General features: G+C 42.3%; 1 protein-coding gene across 2 annotated transcripts in view; it reads left to right on the top strand.

The window, feature by feature from the left end:
- CLPB (caseinolytic mitochondrial matrix peptidase chaperone subunit B) overlaps positions 1-19,714 on the top strand; it is a 221,791-nt gene that overhangs the window by 66,599 nt on the left and 135,478 nt on the right. For both annotated transcript variants that reach the window (XM_033947532.1, XM_033947533.1), the window contains exon 5: positions 9,275-9,403. In XM_033947532.1, the coding sequence (XP_033803423.1) occupies positions 9,275-9,403 (129 nt within the window). The remainder of the gene's footprint in view (positions 1-9,274; positions 9,404-19,714) is intronic.

Raw genomic sequence — 19,714 nt, 5'->3', positions numbered from 1 at the left:
AAAGCCTGAATTGCTACCACACTTGAGCCAGCTGAGGGAGCCCAGACGGAATTTGATCTCCTGTACTAGCAACCTATGTGAATGTCCGTGTCAAACTGTCCATTATAACTTCCTGGTTAACTGAGCCAGCCTCTTGTAATGTAATCCGACCTTGAACTGAATAGGTAAAGGCGGATAGAAAGCATGATTAACATAACATAACCTGCTTTACTAGGCAGAAATTAGTCTGAGAGACTTTTTGTTGGCATCTGTGGACACTTGTTTAGCAAGATTAGTGGTGTTTTTATAACTCCTTTTGGTTAAGGAGGATCCTAATGGGGCAAGCTTGTTAGTGTGCACTGCCATGGAGAAGGATCCTTGTTGAGTAAGGTTTTATCCACCCTAACTTGGCTGGGAATGCTGAGGCAGCAGTGTTAATAACCCCCTGCAGGGAGAGGGGTGTTAGTTATTAATGGTAATACCTCATGGCTGGATTTAGGACCCATGATATAGGGTTTCAGAAGGAACACAGGTACATGACCTGTTTCAAGATCATTGCTGCAGCGATCAGAGTAGGGGCAGTTAGAGGGTGGGAGAATTAATTCATGAATGAAAGCTCATGGTGATAGGATTCCGTGCTAGTTCCAATCAAGTCCCATCTGCCAAAACAAAAACATTCTGGATCCTAATGTTTAGGAAGAATTTTTGCTTGCTTGAGGAAAATTATTTATATTCTTGGTAAAAAGCAGAATAGAAATAGCAGTTACGTACATTCAATTAAATACTAAGTTCAGTAGCAGCAAGCAAGAGGCCAAGGGAGGTATGACATGGCCGCGACATGGCAAATGAAGTTATAGTGGATAAGTATAAGGTGATGCATGTCGGTAACAAAAATCTTGTACATGAATATAGGATGTCTGGTGCAGGACTTGGAGAGACTCCCCAGGAAAGAGACTTGGGAGTACTGGTTGACAAGTCGATGAAGCTGTCCGCGCAATGTGCGGTGGCGGCGAAAAGGGCGAATAGAATGCTTGGAATGATTAAGAAGGGGATCATGAACAGATTGTAGAAGGTCATCATGCCGCTGTACTGGGCCATGGTGCAACCCCACCTGGAATACTCCATCCAGCACTGGTCGCCGTACTTGAAGAAGGACACGGTACTACTCGAAAGGGTCCAGACAAGAGCGACTAAAATGGTTAAGGGGCTGGAGGAGTTGTCGTACAGCGAGAAATTAGAGAAACGGGGCCTCTTCTCCCTTGAAAAGAGAAGACTGAGAGGAGACATGATTGAAACGTTCAAGATAATGAATGGAATAGACTTAGTAAATAAAGACAGGTTGTTCACCCTCTCCAAGGTAGGGAGAACGAGAAGGCGCACTCTAAATTTGAAAGGGGATAGATGCTGTACAAATGTAAGGAAGTTCTTCTTCACCCAGAGAGTGATAGAAAACTGGAACGCTCTTCCGGAGTCTGTTATGGGGAAAACACCCTCCAGGGATTCAAGACAAAAGTTAGACAAGTTCCTGCTGAACCAGAACGTACGCAGGTAGGGCTAGACTCAGGGCATTGGTTTTTGACCTAAGGGCCGCAGTCTAGTGAAAACTATTACTACTAATGATTTCTATAGCATTACTAGATCTACACAGCGCTGTACACATTATATGCAGGTACTCTTTTTGTCCTTAGTGGGCTGGTGCAATGGAGGGTTGGCCAAGGTTACAAGGAATTGTAGTGGGAACTCAACAAAGTTCACCAGGATCAAAACCCACTACACTAACCACTAGGCTGCTCCTCCTCTCTGTAAACATTGCTATACATTTGAATTTATTATTGCTAGTCAAAAAATGACAGGCATAACCATCCTAAGTCCTTATGGAGGCATAAATGTGTGATGAGAACCCTCAGACCCATCTAGGTGTATAGTTTAGTTGCCCAAGTAGAGCCATAGATCCCAGTGTTCTCTCACATTTCAGATAAGAAATGAGGAGGATGAAACCTTTTTGTAGTTTAAATCTTTTTATTATCTTTTCAAAACACCAAAAAGCAAATGCACAACAAACCCCGTTTGAGTTCCAAAACGTTTGAGTTCCAAGACAATTTTTCCCTTTGAAAATAATAGAAACTGGATTAATCCATTTCTTGGTCCCACAAACTCAGATTTTCCAATAAATTTAACAGTAAACACACTGGCAGAGACAGCAAGATCGGGCCCACGTGACAGAAACAGCAAGATCGGGCCCCCCACCGGCATAGACAGCAAGATCAGGCCCCTGCCAGCATAGGCAGCAAGATCGGCAACGGCAACTTCAAGCGGTGCTCAGCCCAAAGCTTCCGCCTCGGGCGGAAACAGGAAGCTGCGTCAGGGGGGAAGCTTTGGGCTGAGCAACGCTTGCAGTTCCTGTACGTTCGGATTCCAAAGCAGTGTTCAGATTCCGGGGAAAAATTTAATTAAAAAAAAAGATTGAATTCCAAGTTGTTCTAGTTCTGGCACGTTCGGATTCCGAGGTACTACTGTACAAACATTGCTCAAAGAGCATCCATAAACTCATCTAAATCTTGCCACATTGATTGTATTTTTAAATTACATTTATTTTTCATGGCTGCTATAGATTTGAGCTTCCAGTATAAGCATAAAGTATTCTACTTATGCATTTCCAGTTGAGCTGGCACTTTCAAAACTATAAATAACCCCAAAAAATTTTTGTGAAATACACTAAATCCCTTGCAAAGGCAAGTCACAAGACAGAAGAATCCCAAACTGGAATTTATAGAGGGAACTATAGGGAACTCAAGCGCTCACAGCTAACAGCTTGATATGTTTTACAAACTGATAACCATAGGGTGAGCTATCATCGGACCCTTTAAGTTCTCCCCTAAATTATTTATCTTTAAATTGTTATTTTATTCTTATTTCAACTGTTTTCTTAAAAAACTTATTCAGTATTTTGCTTTGTTTCAAATAGCAGACAATACTTTTTAAAGTCCTCTATATAATTTTAAGAGTACTTAGCTTAATAGCATGGTGACAGAAAGGCAAAGACGACGGAAGATCTCCGTTTCGCTCATCCAAATATTATTAAGAGAGCTTCGTCAGGAAAAAGGCCACCGATTTCACTATAGGATAAAAGCAAAATAAAATTGAAATAGTATCAAAATTTATCCAAAAATCTTTTTATGCTTGTAATAAAGAAAGCTCTAAGGCAATACTAATGGCTATACTCGTAAATATTTTTAAATATTTTAATACTAAACCGAATATCAGTCCTTCACTAGTAAATTAGAAAAAACTCGAAAAATCAATTATCGTGAAAAGATCCTCTGTTTTAGATTTATAAAAGCTAAAGAAGCTTCTAAGCTACCACAGCAGTTAGGAGCAGTTTACATACCTATTTATATCAGCGGCAGTACGAACCGCGGGCAGGCATTCAAGATTAAGGCATAACGGGCTGAACCTTTTACTACTGCCTTATTCAGCGTCGTGCCATGCCAACCCTCTAAGTTAGAAGAATGAAGGCGTCTGATGTCACATCCGGAATAAGCTCCATTCAAACAAAGAGCCCTTTAAAGATTAATCTGATGTCATATCCGGCTGTAACATGATCTTATTCTTAAGACCATCACATCGGATCTTTATCTAAAACAACTCTGGTGTATTAAAGAAAGACCTGCCAATTAATAGATATGTTTAAGCCAGTTGGTTGTAGGCTATGTAGGCGATCTATCCACCTTTGCTCTAGGCGCAACAATTTTTTCCCCCTATCCCCTCCCCTTATAGATGCCGGTACTAGGTCGATAACCATACATTTTAGTTCTGTAAAAACGTGATGGTGTTCTAAACAGTGGGCTACAAGTGGAGCCTCTTGTCTTTTAAGTTTTAAGCAAGATTTATGCTATGCCATACGGATGTTAAACTTTCTAGTAGTTTTTCCTATATAAACTTTATGGCAGGGGCACATTATTAAGTAGACTACAAAGTCAGATCTGCAAGTGGTGACATATTTTAATTCATATTTTTTATGATCTAGAGGATTTTCAAAAAACGAACCCTGGATATTCAAAGGGCAGACTTGACATTTCCCACAACTTGAATGCTGCCCCCCTCCTATACTCAAGTTTCTTGGTGTTAGGTCAGGTTGTAATCTAAGGTATTCTTTAAGATTTCGTGACCTTGAGTAAGTAAGTCGCAGTTTCGAATTTTCAAAACAGGGATTATTTTGAACAATCCTCCAGTGTTCGTGAATTATATTCGCTATCTGTTCAGATTCAGCATTGTACTTCAGTACAAAAGTTTGAACTTCATCTATCTGTTCTAAATAAGAGTTATCTTTTCACGATAATTGATTTTTCGAGTTTTTTCTAATTTACTAGTGAAGGACTGATATTCGGTTTAGTATTAAAATATTTAAAAATATTTAAAAATATTTACGAGTATAGCCATTAGTATTGCCTTAGAGCTTTCTTTATTACAAGCATAAAAAGATTTTTGGATAAATTTTGATACTATTTCAATTTTATTTTGCTTTTATCCTATAGTGAAATCGGTGGCCTTTTTCCTGACGAAGCTCTCTTAATAATATTTGGATGAGCGAAACGGAGATCTTCCGTCGTCTTTGCCTTTCTGTCACCATGCTATTAAGCTAAGTACTCTTAAAATTATATAGAGGACTTTAAAAAGTATTGTCTGCTATTTGAAACAAAGCAAAATACTGAATAAGTTTTTTAAGAAAACAGTTGAAATAAGAATAAAATAACAATTTAAAGATAAATAATTTAGGGGAGAACTTAAAGGGTCCGATGATAGCTCACCCTATGGTTATCAGTTTGTAAAACATATCAAGCTGTTAGCTGTGAGCGCTTGAGTTCCCTATAGTTCCCTCTATAAATTCCAGTTTGGGATTCTTCTGTCTTGTGACTTGCCTTTGCAAAGGACTTTCAAAACTATAACAGTTTTTATGGCTAAGTTTAATATTAAGTCAAAGAAAATAACACTTCACTTTTTCCCAGTTTCATCACAAGCCCCATAGATTTCTACATAAGAATTTTAAAAGAGAACTGTATCTGAAAATTCCATATTTCATAAAGGTGCCTGCATCACTCTTACAATTCCAACATCTATTATCAAGGTCAAAAGAGAATTTGACAAGATATTCAAATATCTTTAAAGGAGTTTCTGTTATACACAAGAGTTTGTACTTTAGCTGTTGATTCCCACTAATCGTGAATCTGCAGAAGGGTGTCCCTTTAAGTCTTTGAACTCCTCCTCTTCTGCAATGGAGAACGGCTCCTTCTTCAGTTTCTCCTTTTGCAAGCGAACTCATGTGTGCTTTCATCTGCTCTGCTTCTATTTATTATTTTCTGGTATTTTTTTTCCCTCCCTCAGTTTTTTGAATTTCTGCTTTGGTGACTTTGGTGCTTGGAGGTCCCCTTTGGTGCTTGGGCTTATTCTGCCGGGGAAAGGACATGGGTGGACTGCTGCTCCCAGGCCAATCTCATAGAGTACCTGTGGAGCCAGCCTATTGTTTATCCCTTCAGGAACTCGGGTTCTATTTGCTGGGAGCTGCTTGCCCACTGATTTAAGAAGGGGCTTGAGTGAAGGCTATGGGGCCTCAAAAAAATGATGGCAAATGGGATAATCTCCAACTGAGCAAAATCAAAAAAGCTAATGGAGAGGAATGGATCGCAGAAACCAACTTGATCCCACATAGAAAAACATGGATCAAATACAGTATAGTTGGTTCCAATATCAATCACTGATCCACAGAACCTTTGAAAAGTTTTCATAATAATCATAGATCAACAAGTGAATGCTTCATATGCTGCCAAAATAGCCAATACTTAACACTCAGCAGACAGCGTTAAAGATAAGTGTTGGCTGTTATATATATTACACAGACTGCATGACATAGGAATCACAGGAACAGCATTGAAATGGTTTGAATCCTACCTATCTAATCATTCATTTATATTATACATTTAATTGCAGAGTTCCTCAAGGCTGTATCGTGGCCTTACACAATCAACATCCAGATCTTAACGAGCCCCAGGCAATTTCTGAACTTAAGAACAAATTGACCAACATTTCCACTTGGCTTTCTGAAAACAAAATGAAATTATATCCTGAGAAATCAAAGGCCCTCATTTTTTTCAAAGACGCATCCATCTACTCTTCTGTCTATGCATTCTATGAGACTCTGACTTGAACTATCCAACCACAGGGCCTAATTTTGCTACTTCTTTTCCGCCTCCAGAGCAGCAGGACTATTCTATTCCAGTGCCTCCCTTGTAGCCTGCAGAGAAGGTACGGAATGAGCCTGAAGCAGAGCAGAAAATAATCACTCGGCTCCCTAATCCAGCTCTTTTTCTGTTACACTTTCCTCTGGTTTGCTGCCTCTTATTTCCTTGACGTCTGCTTTTAAGCCTTGTCAGACCCACACTGCCTCTCTAGTCTACATCTAATTAGATCAGTTTGTCATCACTTTCTTCCAACTAGCAATCGTCACACTTATGCATTCTTTAGTTTTGATTATTGCAGCAACATTATACTACATGATATTCGAGCCTCTGACCTTAAATGGCTTCAGCTTATTCAAAACACAGCCATTAGGCTTATCAACAGATCCAATAAATTCTCTTCTCAGATTTGCTGTCTAGTTGCCTGTTTCACACAGAATTACTTTCAGAATATTTCTGGTTCATAACATTAATCACACTGAGCTGCCAATATTTCTCTCATGCTTAATTATCCTGTATCAACCCATTGCTTTCAGATCATCATATTCAAATAAATTAGTCATCACAACTTTCTCTCAGCATATAAGGAATACCATTTTTAATGTGATCAGGCCAACATTTTGGAACGCTTTCTTCAATCCTTGTGTTTAGAACATTCCCTGAACAGGTTTAAGGAAGGCCTCAAAATGTACCATATAAACATAGAGGATCTCTAATTAGAAAATGAAGGATGTAAATTAAAGCGATAAGGCTGGTACTGGACAGACTTGCAAGATCTGTGTCCCATATGTGGTGATTTGGTGTAGGATGGGCTGGGGAGGGCATCGATGGGAACTCCACTAACTTGGAACATGAGGATGTTTCTGGCCAGATTTATGGTAGATATCCTGCAAACGGGATGGTTGGATAGGCTTGAGTGAGCTTGGACGGCAACTTCAGCATTTGGAACCTAGGACAATACCAGGTGGACTTTATAGTCTACGGCCCAGAAATAGCAAAGAAGAGACAAGTGAATTTAATCATGTACTTTTAATGGGTCTAACTAATGGGCCGACTGGATGGACCGTTCAGGTCTTATCTGCCGTCATTTACTACTAAGTTACTATAGTCAAATATAAACTGAGATTAGTGGGCCAAAATATGACCTAAAAATGGGGATCTTGGTTTATATTTGAGTCTGTCTTTATCCCCCACCCGTGTGGTTTGCAGCATTTTGTCCTCTACCTTCCACCCACTCCTTGCGTTCCTATCTTAGTCTGACGATGACAGAGAAAGCATGTATGCTGGCCAGTGCAAGGCCTTGAGCATCTGCATTTTGATCTTGGTTTATACTCAAAATGGGTTTATATTCGAGTATATTTGGTACCTTTTCAATGATGCTGTTGAGATTTATACTTAGCTTTCCTTATTCAAAAAAACTCAGACATTAGGCCTTACATTAAAGATCCTCCTTTACTCCTTTTGTATTTTGCCTCCCCTTTCTTTTATTTTAAGCAATGTATCTTCCCCATCTGTCCATATGTATCATGTTATGTCTGTACTGTAATTGTAATTTGTTCCCTCTATTTTATATTTTTAAAAACTTTTAGATAATTTGTATAAATTGGAAACCGGTATATCAAGACCTAAATAAATTTGAAACTTACCCCCTCTTCTACGAAACTGAATGGCCCGACGCTCATAGAGTTCGTATAAGTGTTGGGAGCAGCGCAGGTCATTCAGCGCGGCTTCCTGCGCTAGAAATTGCTAGCGCAGTTTCGTTGAAGAGGGGGTTAACCTTTTAAGATTTGATTTCCTCAGCAAGATTTAAGCCAAAGGAAATGCTATCGTGGTCTCTAATATTCCCCATGTCTTTCCTGTTACAATTTAAGCCACGTAGGAACTTTTTGTTTTGTAATGAGTGGGATATCAAAAATCAAACCTGGAAGAGGATCAAAGTGAACCTCTTCTGTCTCTTTTCATAGTAGTGTCAGATAATCTGTAGATGTAATAAATACATGTGGAAGTGAAACAAAACAGAAATGCAAATAGAGGACTTTAGAAGCATTTCATTGTTAGCCTCTGGTTCCATTCTTAGATGTGTTGCAGTGAGCTTTTGATCAATTTTTTTCTTTAATTAATATAAAATGCCCAGATGGAACTTAAATAGAACTTCAGCACGCTCCATCCCTGGCAGTGTTCAAATCCAAGTGAAAGGCCCACTTTTTTCAAACTGCTTTCAACTCTTAAGTCCCACTCACTGTTGTCAGATACCTATGCCCACTATAATCTCCCCAACCCTGAAATGTCCTGTCTTAGTACAATCCCTAGTCCCAGGTCTTTTAGACTATTGCAACATTCTCTACCTCCCCTGCCCAGCAACAATGATGAAACAACTACAAACAATCCAAAACACAGCGCTGAGACTTATCTATTCATTGAGGAAACACGACCACATCACAGAGGCATACCTCAACTCACACTGGCTTCCAATCCCGGCAAGAATACTATTCAAATTCTACTGTCTACTATTTAAAACCTGAACAACCACCTCATCCAAACCATATCAACTAGACATAGGAAAACCCACACTCCATTCACGCACCCTACAATCAAAGAAGTCAAACGGAAAAAACTATTTGATGGCCTCCTAGCCACACAAGCAGCAAAACTCGACAACCAAATCTCCAATCTACTAATTATGACCCCAGACTACAAAACATTCAGAAAAGAAGTAAAGACGCAACTCTTCAAGAAATTCCTGCAGACGACTTAATACCACTAGCTCCTTCCCACTTCCCAATACCTTCCCGATTCCCCAAAGCAACCTCATCTACTCTTTATCTTCTCTAGAAATTACCAGATATCTTCTTGTAATACATTTTTAGTAATTCTTTTGTAATCCGCCTTGAACCGCAAGGCAATGGCGGAATAGAAATCTGTCTATTGTATGTTACAATGTACAGCGCTGCGAACGCCTTTCAGCGCTATAGAAATAATAAATAATAGTAGTCGAGTGCTAGTTTTGTATTTCCCAGGATAACATTGTTCTTTTGTTGTTTTTTTGTCACTATGCGATGCAGTTTTGGTAACTCGAGAGGACGACTTCAGCAGTCGCTTGAACAATCGTGCTAGTTTCCGTGGTTGCACGGCATTGCACTATGCTGTCCTTAGTGATGACTACAGGACCATCAAAGAGTTGCTGGATGGAGGTAAGGAATGGATAGTTTTTCAAACCGGTGACATGATTGGCCCTAAACCAAGACTTTGTCGGCTGTTCCTCACTGACTTAGCAATGAATATTACTCTCTGCAAGATATAAATGGATGGGTCAGTGCAGGAATTGGCACAGGTTTTAGATGTACAGTGGGCAGGGGCATGAATGGTCTCTCCAAGCATATATAGCCTAAGCTCGCATCTGTTTTCTTATTCTCCCTGATGAAAATCTTTGCCTTTTTCCATCACCAACTACCAGCCCTTTGGTGCACTAAGGCTTACCTTTGTGTCATGTGGTATGTACCCTGCTAGGTGCACCCCTTCCCTCCCCCTTCGCTCGGTGCTTCTCCTTTGATGTCATATGGCCTGTTCATCTGTAGTGATCAAGTATAGAGCTATAGTCATTTTTAAGCCTCATTGCTGAAAACCATTTTGCGTTTCTAACATCAAAAAGTGGGATTAGAGCAGCTTTAAATTAGGCCTGCTGTGCTCGCTCTGTGGCAGGCCATTGAGAGCTCTGAGTGGGCCGTTTTCCTGTGTGCTGACATGGAACTGGCTCCCTCCATTGCCTACTCGACACTTCCTACACCTGCCTTTCACTAAGGGTCCATTTACTCTGGTCAACATTTCCTCCGCTTATTGCCCTTGCCCTTAGGGGCTGTTGGAGTCCCGATTGACCTAGTGTTTAAACAAGGGAGACCCTGCGTGTGCCTAGCTGCAGGCAGCCTCTCCCTCTTCCCACCTCTTTGCCCTGCTTTGGCCTTTCCTTTCACTCACTTGACCTCTTCAGGACCTTATCATGGGATGGTCAGTGTGCGTGTGCCCAGCAGACTGTGAGCTTCAGTTACTCTTTAGGAAGTCACGGGTGACGTTTTAGTGTGTCCTGACCCGAGCTGACACTATAAATCGTGTTTCTATGAAGGAGTGGCCGTTCCTCTTTAGATGGCATGCTTGCGCCCTTTCAGAACACTCAGTGTAGCAAAACAGAATATTACTTTCTTGGAGGAATTTGAGCTGGTAGCAGGTGGAGGTCATTTTATTAGATTAATATGTGGTTTGGAGTATTTCTTCACTGAAAGTGTAAATAATCAGTTGTTATATTACCAGCACCGTGAGGAAAGGGCCTTAGTGACATTAACAGTTTGCATCTTAATGTATCTGCTGTAGTTGTTCAGTTGCTTTTCTTTTCATTAAAGTTATTATTAGCTTGTATTTCTGTTAAAATGGAATCAGTCTTGTACTAAGCTGAGTCAGAAGAGAAAAAGATTAAATACAAGTGAAAAATTGGGTTATGTAAGGGACTATCCTAGTCCCTCTTAAAAGATCACCAGCAGCTTGTCTGTGTTCTTACATTCCAAGCGGATTACTTAAACTAATATTTAGGGCTCCTTTTACGAAGGTTTAACGTGCATAATAGTGCACGCTAATTTGCCGGCCGCACTAGCCGCTACCGCCTCCTCCTGAGCAGACGGTATTTGTTCAACTAGCACGGGGGATAGCGCATGCTAAAAATGTGCGTGCGCTAAAGCCGCTAACGCGGCTTCGTAAAAGGATCCGTTAGTTTCGTTTCAGGCTATTATGACTATGGAACTCCTATTCTGTTACATCTACTCCGGTGTCTGTAAAGTAGGTGTTCTAGCTTTACCCGCGAACCAGGTCTTGCAGAAAACCACACACACTAGAGGTTGGTGCTCTCATTCTTCAGGAAGACAAGGAAGCCATTTTTTCTGACCATGCCCGGGAGTTCTCATGCAGCTGCCTGCGACCTCACAAGATCTCTCGACTGTTTGTTTTTCTGTCCAGCTCTAGCACATATACGGTTTATTTCCCTCGCAGTACACATTCTAAAATCTGCTGGAGCTTCTCCATTTTTTATTCCTCCAAGTCCCTTGGTCACCACTAAAGAGAGAGATTTCCCCCAAGTCCTGATGCCAACACTGAGCTGATCTTCACCAGACAACTGTTTACAATGATGGACCCATCCCCAGCACATTCAGAAGGTGCAAATGTGTCTGGAAAACAACTCTTACTCACGCACAGGAGATCTGCTACATCTACATGGGACTTGGCCATGAGTCTCCTCAACTGTGCCCACTATGTGTGGATGTTTCCAAGGGTTCCGTGCTACGAGTACCTTCAAGATGGAGGCTTTTCCATTCTCACTGCTCTGAGAAAATCTAAGGCAGAGATGAGAGGAGGTAACCAGGAGAGCAGGGTCCGAAAAGAATCATCTTCCAAGGAGCACCTGGAAGAGGGTATCAAGAGCAGGAGAGCCCTCTAGCCAGTTCCCAGGGTTATAATCCATCTGGCAGGGTTGGTATTGGCTTTCTCCCTCTCTGTACAGCCAGCCATCCTGGCACAGTGCTCTGCCAGCATGGAAACTCTCCAATGTTGTTCAAATACTAGGCCAAAGTACTTTTAAGTAAAGGTAAAAATAACTTAACTAAAAGGTACAGTGAAGAACACATTAAGGAAATGACTTAAGTGAAAGTAAACAAAGAAATGTCTTGCCTAATCTAAAACATTTTGAGTAAAAAATAAAACTACCGCAACTGCAAGGAGTGCAACTATTAGCATATTTATCCCAACAACTTTTATCGCTGTACAATTAATCAAATGGAGAAATGTGTGGCGCAGTGGTTGGAGCTACAGCCTCAGCACCCCATGCTACTCCTTGTGACTCTGGGCAAGTCACTCAGGCCTCCATAGCCTCAGGTGCGTTAGATAGATTGTGAGTCCACTGGGACAGAGAGGGAAAATACTTGAGTACCTGATTGTAAAACCGCTTAGATAATCTTGATAGGTGGTATATACTCTGGAATACTGCGTCCAGCACTGGTCGCCGTACATGAAGAAGGACACGGGACTACTCGAAAGGGTCCAGAGAAGAGCAATTAAAATGGTTAAGGGGCTGGAGGAGTTGCCGTACAGTGAGAGATTGGAGAAGCTGGGCCTCTTCTCCCTTGAAAAGAGGAGACTGAGAGGGGTCATGATTGAAACGTTCAAGATAATGAAGGGAATAGACTTAGTAGATAAAGAAAGGTTGTTCACCCTCTCCAAGGTAGGGAGAACAAAAGGGCACTCTCTAAAGTTAAAAGGGGATCGATTCCGTACAAATGTAAGAAAGTTCTTCACCCAGAGTGGTAGAAATCTGGAACGTTCTTCCGGAGGCTGTTATAAGGGAAAACACCCTCCAGGGATTCAAGACAAAGTTAAGACAAGTTCCTGCTGAACAAGAATGTGCGCTGGTAGGGCTAGTCTTGGTTAGGGTGCTGGTCTTTGACCAAAGGGCCGCCGCGTGAGCGGACTGCTGGGCACGATGGACCACTGGTCTGACCCAGCAATGGCAATTCTTATGTTCTTATGTTATGATGAAGGAAATTTCTGAAGGAAAACAAAGAAAAACTGCAGACAAGCGTACAAGATGCAGGCTATGTTTATTATATCAATTATTGAGTGTGGTTAATGTTTTAGCAAACCAAGGGACCTGACATGGTCCGTGTTTCACCTTCATCAGGGGTCCCAGGTAGGCAAGGTATCGAATAAAACCACAAACAAAAAAACATGAGCCTGTATAAATCGGAGGTAATTGCTGACCAGAGGTCTCTGTATGGATTTGCTACAAACGCATGTTAACCCAAACACAGACCGTGCCGGGTTTGTTAAAGGGTGGTAACATTAACCGCACTCAATAATTGATCTAATAAACATAGCCTGCATCTTGTACGTTTTTCTTGTGCTGTTTGACCTCACTGCAAATTTTGTTGTTCATTCAAGGAAATTTCTGAACCATTTGACTTCCTTATAGCAAAGAGTATTTTGTTGTCGTCATCTGCATTAGAAGCAGTGTTGGCTAATTCATCTTCATCGTCATGCTGTCCAATTACAAAGAAGACTTTCACAAAGTTGGAATCATTGTTAAGCTGGGTTTGAATATTTTCAAAAACTAATGCAAGAAGGTCAAATGTCTGGAAACCAGACAAACAGGCTTCCTCTCTAGAGATTCTTATCATTTTCTATGGGAGAGACAAGAACTGCAAGCAACTTCAGCTTCATCTCCACTTTAAAGTGACCCAACTTGCCACCAGTTAGTTACCAGTTCAACAACACAGGCAGCTCCACTATTCTTATAGGCTATATTCACTAAATAGCAACAGCTTCGGTTTACTGAGGCATTGTCATTTACATCTCACTTTCACGTTTAAATGCAAACATCAGGTAACTGAGCAAAAGTAGTACAAAAAATTGGTGAAATTATTACTTCAGTAAAAGTAACCAAATGTTCAGTAAAAGTAGCAAAACTTTACTTAAGTACAATGATTAGTTGCATTTACTTAAGTTACTAATATACGAGTAATACTGAAACTGTTGATGGTGAAGATTCCGGGGCAGCCACAATTAGCACCCGAGGCAAATGATTCTTTGCCTGGTCCTTTCTCAATGCTCTGGCAAGAATCATAGGTGCCAAAGCAATAACACCCCACAAGAACCAGCTGCCCCATTCCATTCAATGACTCTATGGCTCACCCTTGCTGCATCAAGTCCAAGGGTACAAGTTGAAAACAAAACAACTACATATTATTTTGGTTAGCAAGGCGCTAGCGATGAACTTGGGAGCACCTAGACCTCAGAGGTTTTTTCCTTCCTCCAAGGTTCAGCAACTATGTTCAATAGCGGGATCCCCTCTTTCTGCCTTCCTAGTTCTTTCTTATATGGATATACTTTGCTGGGATTGTGTGTATATATATATTAATGGATAATTTAAAATGACTACATTGTAAATATCATCACTACTACTACTATTAATTATTTCTAGAGTGCTACCAGACTTTCACAGTTCAAATGAGCTCACAATTAAGACAAACAAACAAGATGCCATAATAAGGGGTTACAATTAGCAGAGGATAGTTAAATTGCTGGCTAAGGTGATGAACAGAGAGAGAGAGGGTTATGCGTTGAAGGCAATCTCAAAAAGGTGGTCTTTCTAATCTTTGAACAAGGGAAGGGAAGGGGCATGATGCACGGACTCAAGTAGGTCTATTCCAGGTGAAAGGAACAAAGTCTAGAAGTGGGAGGGGGAAGGCCAATGCTTAAACTATGCTGGCTCTCCAAAATAAATTGGAGATCTTTCATCTTGAATGTCCAAGTGTCACATTGTCCAGTGGTTTTTTTTTCCTACTGCGTTCCTCACATCTTGCTCGTTTTCTCTGATATCTCTGCTGTGATCTGGGGACCCTTAAGTCTGCTTCTTTCTCTTGATAATCCCTCAGGCTCCTTCACTTGTGCAGTGGTTTATATGGCTGGTACGAAGGGCTTTTTGGGGACAAATCAACTTGAACGTTAGCTTAAGAAATGAAGCTTTTAGCAATGACAAAAGACTCTCCTCTTGACAAGCTTCCTGTAGGCGACTGTTCTCCTGTGACTTAGGTGAACTTTACATAAAAACATAAGAATTGCCGCTGCTGGGTCAGACAAGTGGTCCATCCTGCCCAGCAGTCCTCTAATGCGGCGGCCCCTAGGTCAAGCCTAGTTTCAGCATAAACTTTAGGTGAACTCTTAGGCTAGTGTGCATGTTTTTTGGTCCTTTTCTTTCTTATGGTCAGTCTTCATCAATCCACATTGTCTGGATCCTGTAACTGATAGGAAATCCAGAGAGACAAAGCCTTCCTCATTGATCCAATAAGAGACTCACTCACTGCAAGTTTGCCGTGAAACATCCCATCAATAAGTGGCTATTTTTTGTTCCTTCAAAATTTATTGTAGCAAATATATTTCTGATTTACAGAGAATGAATGGTGTCTTCACTGAATCTCTCTGAGTTCAATAGCCTTCATATACCAGGATCTCGGCATTTTTTTTATTCAGCCTAGATATTTAGTTATCCAAGCTTCAGCTCTGAACCTCTGGTAACTGACAGCACATAGGGTCCATCCAGTCTTCCAGTGTCATTAGGGTTGTGACTGCTTCTCTGTGCAATATATACCCCCTCTTGTCTGAGAGTGAAAATTCTCTTATTCCATTTTCTTGCCATATAGATATCCTCTGTGTTTATCCCATGTGTTTTTGAATTCTGTCATTCTTTTTGTCCTCGCGGAAGAGAATTCCAGGCATCAGCCACTTTTTCTTTGACAAGATTTTTGTTCATTAATAGCAAGTATTTAAATATCTGTATCATATTTTTCTCCTCCAGAGTATATATATTCAGGCCTTCAAGTATCTTGGCATACATTTTCTGACTCGGGACCTTGATTATTTTGGTTGCTTTCCTGTGAATGGCTTTGAGTTTTTTTAATGTCCTTTGCAAGATGCAGCCTTCAAAACTGAACATAGCAAACCTAGGGCCAGATTCTTAAAACTTTAACGCGGTCGCTAAACTGGTTCCAGACTGTTTAGCCTGCATGCATTTTAGTGGCAGATCATTGAAACGGCTTATCGCGGTCTTCAGCGAGCTTTCTAGCAGTCTGCGACAAATGAGCTCTTGATTATTGAAACATCGCCAAGTCATTCTCCAAGAGCGGCATCGGCTTTTGGCAACAAAAATCAATGACTGGTCGGGGGCGATCTTGTGCCCTGTGTTTTGGCAGTGGCTAAGGAAAAAAAAAACCATTACATGATTCCCAAAATATTGGGCTCCTTTTACAAAGGTGTGCTAGGGATTTTAGTGCACGCACTGGACTAGCGCGCGCTATAGTGCTCAAGAGGAGGCGTTAGCGGCTAGCACATGCGACATTTTAGCGCGCGCTATTCCACGTGTTAAGGCCCTAACACATCTTTGTAAAAGGAGCCCATAGTCTTTTTTTTTTTTTAGTGGGAGTAGTAAAATCATACTTCCTGAGTGCGTGTATTATAGCCATGTCAAGCAACCCCTCCACCTGACAGCAGGAGAGATGTCCACTCTCTCTTGCCGCAAACAACACACTTCCAACAACTCCTCGGCAGCGGGAGAGATGCTCACTCTCTCCCGCTGCCACGCAACCCCTCCCCCATGCCTCCGACGACCCCTGCCCTCACCTTACTTAGATGTCTGGCCAGAGGGATGCCTACTTCCTCCGACCAGCAGGCCCACCTCTTAAAAATGGTGGGCCTTCCCCTCCCCGGTGCATCCTGGGATGCACTGGGGAGGGTCCTGAGTCTCTGATTGTTCCAGGTTGTTTGAGGCCCCTCCTATGGGTGAGGCCTTATGCATCTGAGTAGAAGCTTCCGCCCACACACACGCGACTGCAGGGCGGCACAGGCAGGCTTTGCCGGCTTCAGTTTCTTTTCTAAAGCACCTTGAAGGTAAGGGGGGAGATAGATTTGGCCGGATGTAGGGAGGGGACCATGCGTGATGGGTGACTGCGCGCCTTCCCTCCCTTAACTGCGGGGACAAGGCCATTCACCGCTCCATGGGGCGGTGGATTACCTTGTCCCCATGCCCTCAGTGAGCACTTTTTCCTCTGCTGCTAGCTGCGGGTAACTGCCACTGTGCCATTCTCTACTCTCCACCACCTCCCTCAGGAAGGCATTCCAAGTATCAACCACTCTCTTGATGAAAAAGAATTTCCTCGCATTACTCCTACCCTGCAACCTTAATTCAAGCCCTCTAGATTTACCATTTTCCCTTCTCTGGAAAGTATTTAAATATCTGTATCATATCTCCCCTGTCCTCCTCTTCTCTATACTTGTTGAGGAATTCCAGTCTCTTCTCATGTGTTTTTTGGCACAAACCCCCTACCATTTTTGTTACCTTCCTCTGGACCACTTCAAGTCTTCTTATATCCTTAGCCAGATACGGTCTCCAAAATTCAACACAGTACTCCAAGTGGGGCCTCACCAATGACCTGTGCAGGCGCAGCAACACCTCCACTGCCTTGTCACACAGTTTCTTTGCCTTAAGATCCTCGACACCCCAAGGTTCCTCTCCCCATCCGTGCATATCGGCCTTTCCAGTGCAATAGCTGAGACGGTTCTTTCCCTTTAACTGCATGGCGCAGAAGGAATCCAATCCAGATTTTTCACTCTGCCTCTATAGTACTTCAGTGGGCTGTTTAGCTCCCTCTAGAGTTCTTTCCTTCTGCATACATGGCTGCAGTTGTGTGTGTTCTGCTCTCCCCATTTTATTGTTCGTAATTCGATATAATGTCGTCCCCTTTTTGGATATTTCGCTGCTTGGAGCGATTTTGAAGCTCTGCCTTCTTGAACTTTCACAAACTTTAGCCTGTAACAGACAGGCCAATCCCACTGGGTTCCTGTTAGCCAGCCTGCATAGTTTCTTCTGGAGCTCAGGGCCGTTCCTGAGGTGGTCTCACCTTCTGTTAATCAGGGGTCAAGCGCAGGTTGTTAGGCACCCTTTGGAGGCTCAACGGGGTCTCACAGGGTGCCAGATGTGTTGTTGTGCCTCTGCCTATCCCAGTGCGCATCCGGTGGTGGTGTAGTCAGATATTCCTAGCATTGTGGCAGTGATTTTAAGCATTCAGCAGGTTCATAGAAACATAGAAGATGACGGCAGAAAAGGGCTATAGCCCATCAAGTCTGCCCACCCTACTGACCCATCCTCTTAAGTCTATACCTAGTGACCGATATTCCAGTTCGACTCTCGTAGGGATCCCACATAGGTATCCCATTTATTCTTAAAGTCCAGCACGCTGCTGGCCTCGATCACCTGCGCTGGAAGCTCATTCCAACGGTCAACCACTCTTTCTGTGAAGAAATACTTCCTGATGTCACCATGAAATTTCCCTCCTCTGAGTTTGAGCGGATGCCCTCTAGTGGCAGAGGGTCCCCTGAGAAAGAAGATGTCATCTTCCACCTCGATACGTCCTGTGATGTATTTAAATGTCTCAATCATGTCTCCCCTCTCCCTACGTTCTTCTAGAGTGTAGAGCTGTAGTTTGTTTAGTCTCTCCTTGTACGAGAGACCTTTGAGCCCCGAGATCCTCCTGGTGGCCATCCGTTGAACCGACTCGATTCTAAGCACATCTTTACGGTAATGTGGCCTCCAGAATTGTACACAGTATTCCAGATGAGGTCTCACCATGGTTCTGTACATGCATTATGACTTCAGGCTTCTTGCTGACAAAGCTTCTACTGATACATCCCATCATCTGCCTTGCTTTAGATGAAGCCTTCTCCACTTGATTGGCAGTTTTCATGTCTGCACTGATGATTACTCCTAGGTCTCTTTCCGCCAAAGTACTAGTTAAAGTTTCTCCATTCAAGGGGTAATTTCTGCATGGATTACCGCTACCGAGGTGCATAACCTTACATTTCCCAGCGTTAAAGCCCAGCTGCCAGGTCGAGGACCATCTTTCCAATGTAAGCAGGTCCTGTGCCATACTATCCTGTAAATTACATTCACTTACTATATTACATAGTTTAGTGTCGTCGGCAAATAATGTTATTTTACCCTGAAGCCCCTGAGTCAGATCCCCTATAAATATGTTGAAAAGGAGTGGGCCCAGGACTGAACCCTGCGGTACTCCGCTGGTCACCTCCGATGTTTTAGAGAGGGTACTGTTAACCATTACCCTTTGAAGTCTTCCATTTAGCCAATCATTGACCCAAGTAGTTAGTGTTTCTCCTAACCCCATCGATTTCATTTTGCTCAACAGCCTGCGGTGTGGGATGCTATCAAATGCTTTACTGAAATCCAGGTACACAATGTCCATAGACTCTCCCAAGTCTAGCTTCCTTGTCACCCTGTCAAAGAAGCTGATGAGATTGGATTGGCAGGACCTACCCTTGGTGAATCCATGTTGATTGGGATCCCGTAGATTCCCCTCATACCGGATCGTGTCTAATTTGCGTTTAATTAAAGTTTCCATGAGTTTACACACTATTGATGTGAGATTCACCGGTCTGTAATTCGCAGCCTCTGCCCTGCAACCCTTTTTGTGCAGAGGAATGACGTTGACTGTTTTCCAGTCCAAGGGTACTCTCCCCGTGCTTAGGGAGAGATTGAAGAGTGCGGCTAACGGTATCGCCAGGACATCGCACAACTCTTTGAGCACTCTTGGGTGCAGATTGTCTGGTCCCATGGCTTTATTTACCTTTAGTCTTGACAGTTCGCTGTAAATTTCACCTGGTGTGAACTCAAAATTCTGAAACGGGTCGTCCGCACTTGACTTAGCCTCTAACTGAGGACCGTGTCCTGGTGCCTCGCAAGTGAAGACCGAGCAGAAGTATTTGTTCAGTAGTTCAGCTTTATCTGAATCTGCTTCCACGTAATTCCCATCCGGTTTGCTAAGGCGTACTATCCCGTCTGTGTTCTTTTTCCTATCACTAATATACCTGAAGAAGGATTTGTCCCCCTTCTTAATGTTCTTTGC

Source organism: Geotrypetes seraphini, chromosome 6 (genome assembly GCF_902459505.1).
Source record: "Geotrypetes seraphini chromosome 6, aGeoSer1.1, whole genome shotgun sequence".
Classification (NCBI taxonomy): domain Eukaryota; kingdom Metazoa; phylum Chordata; class Amphibia; order Gymnophiona; family Dermophiidae; genus Geotrypetes; species Geotrypetes seraphini.
This window is presented reverse-complemented; position numbering and strand designations above follow the sequence as displayed.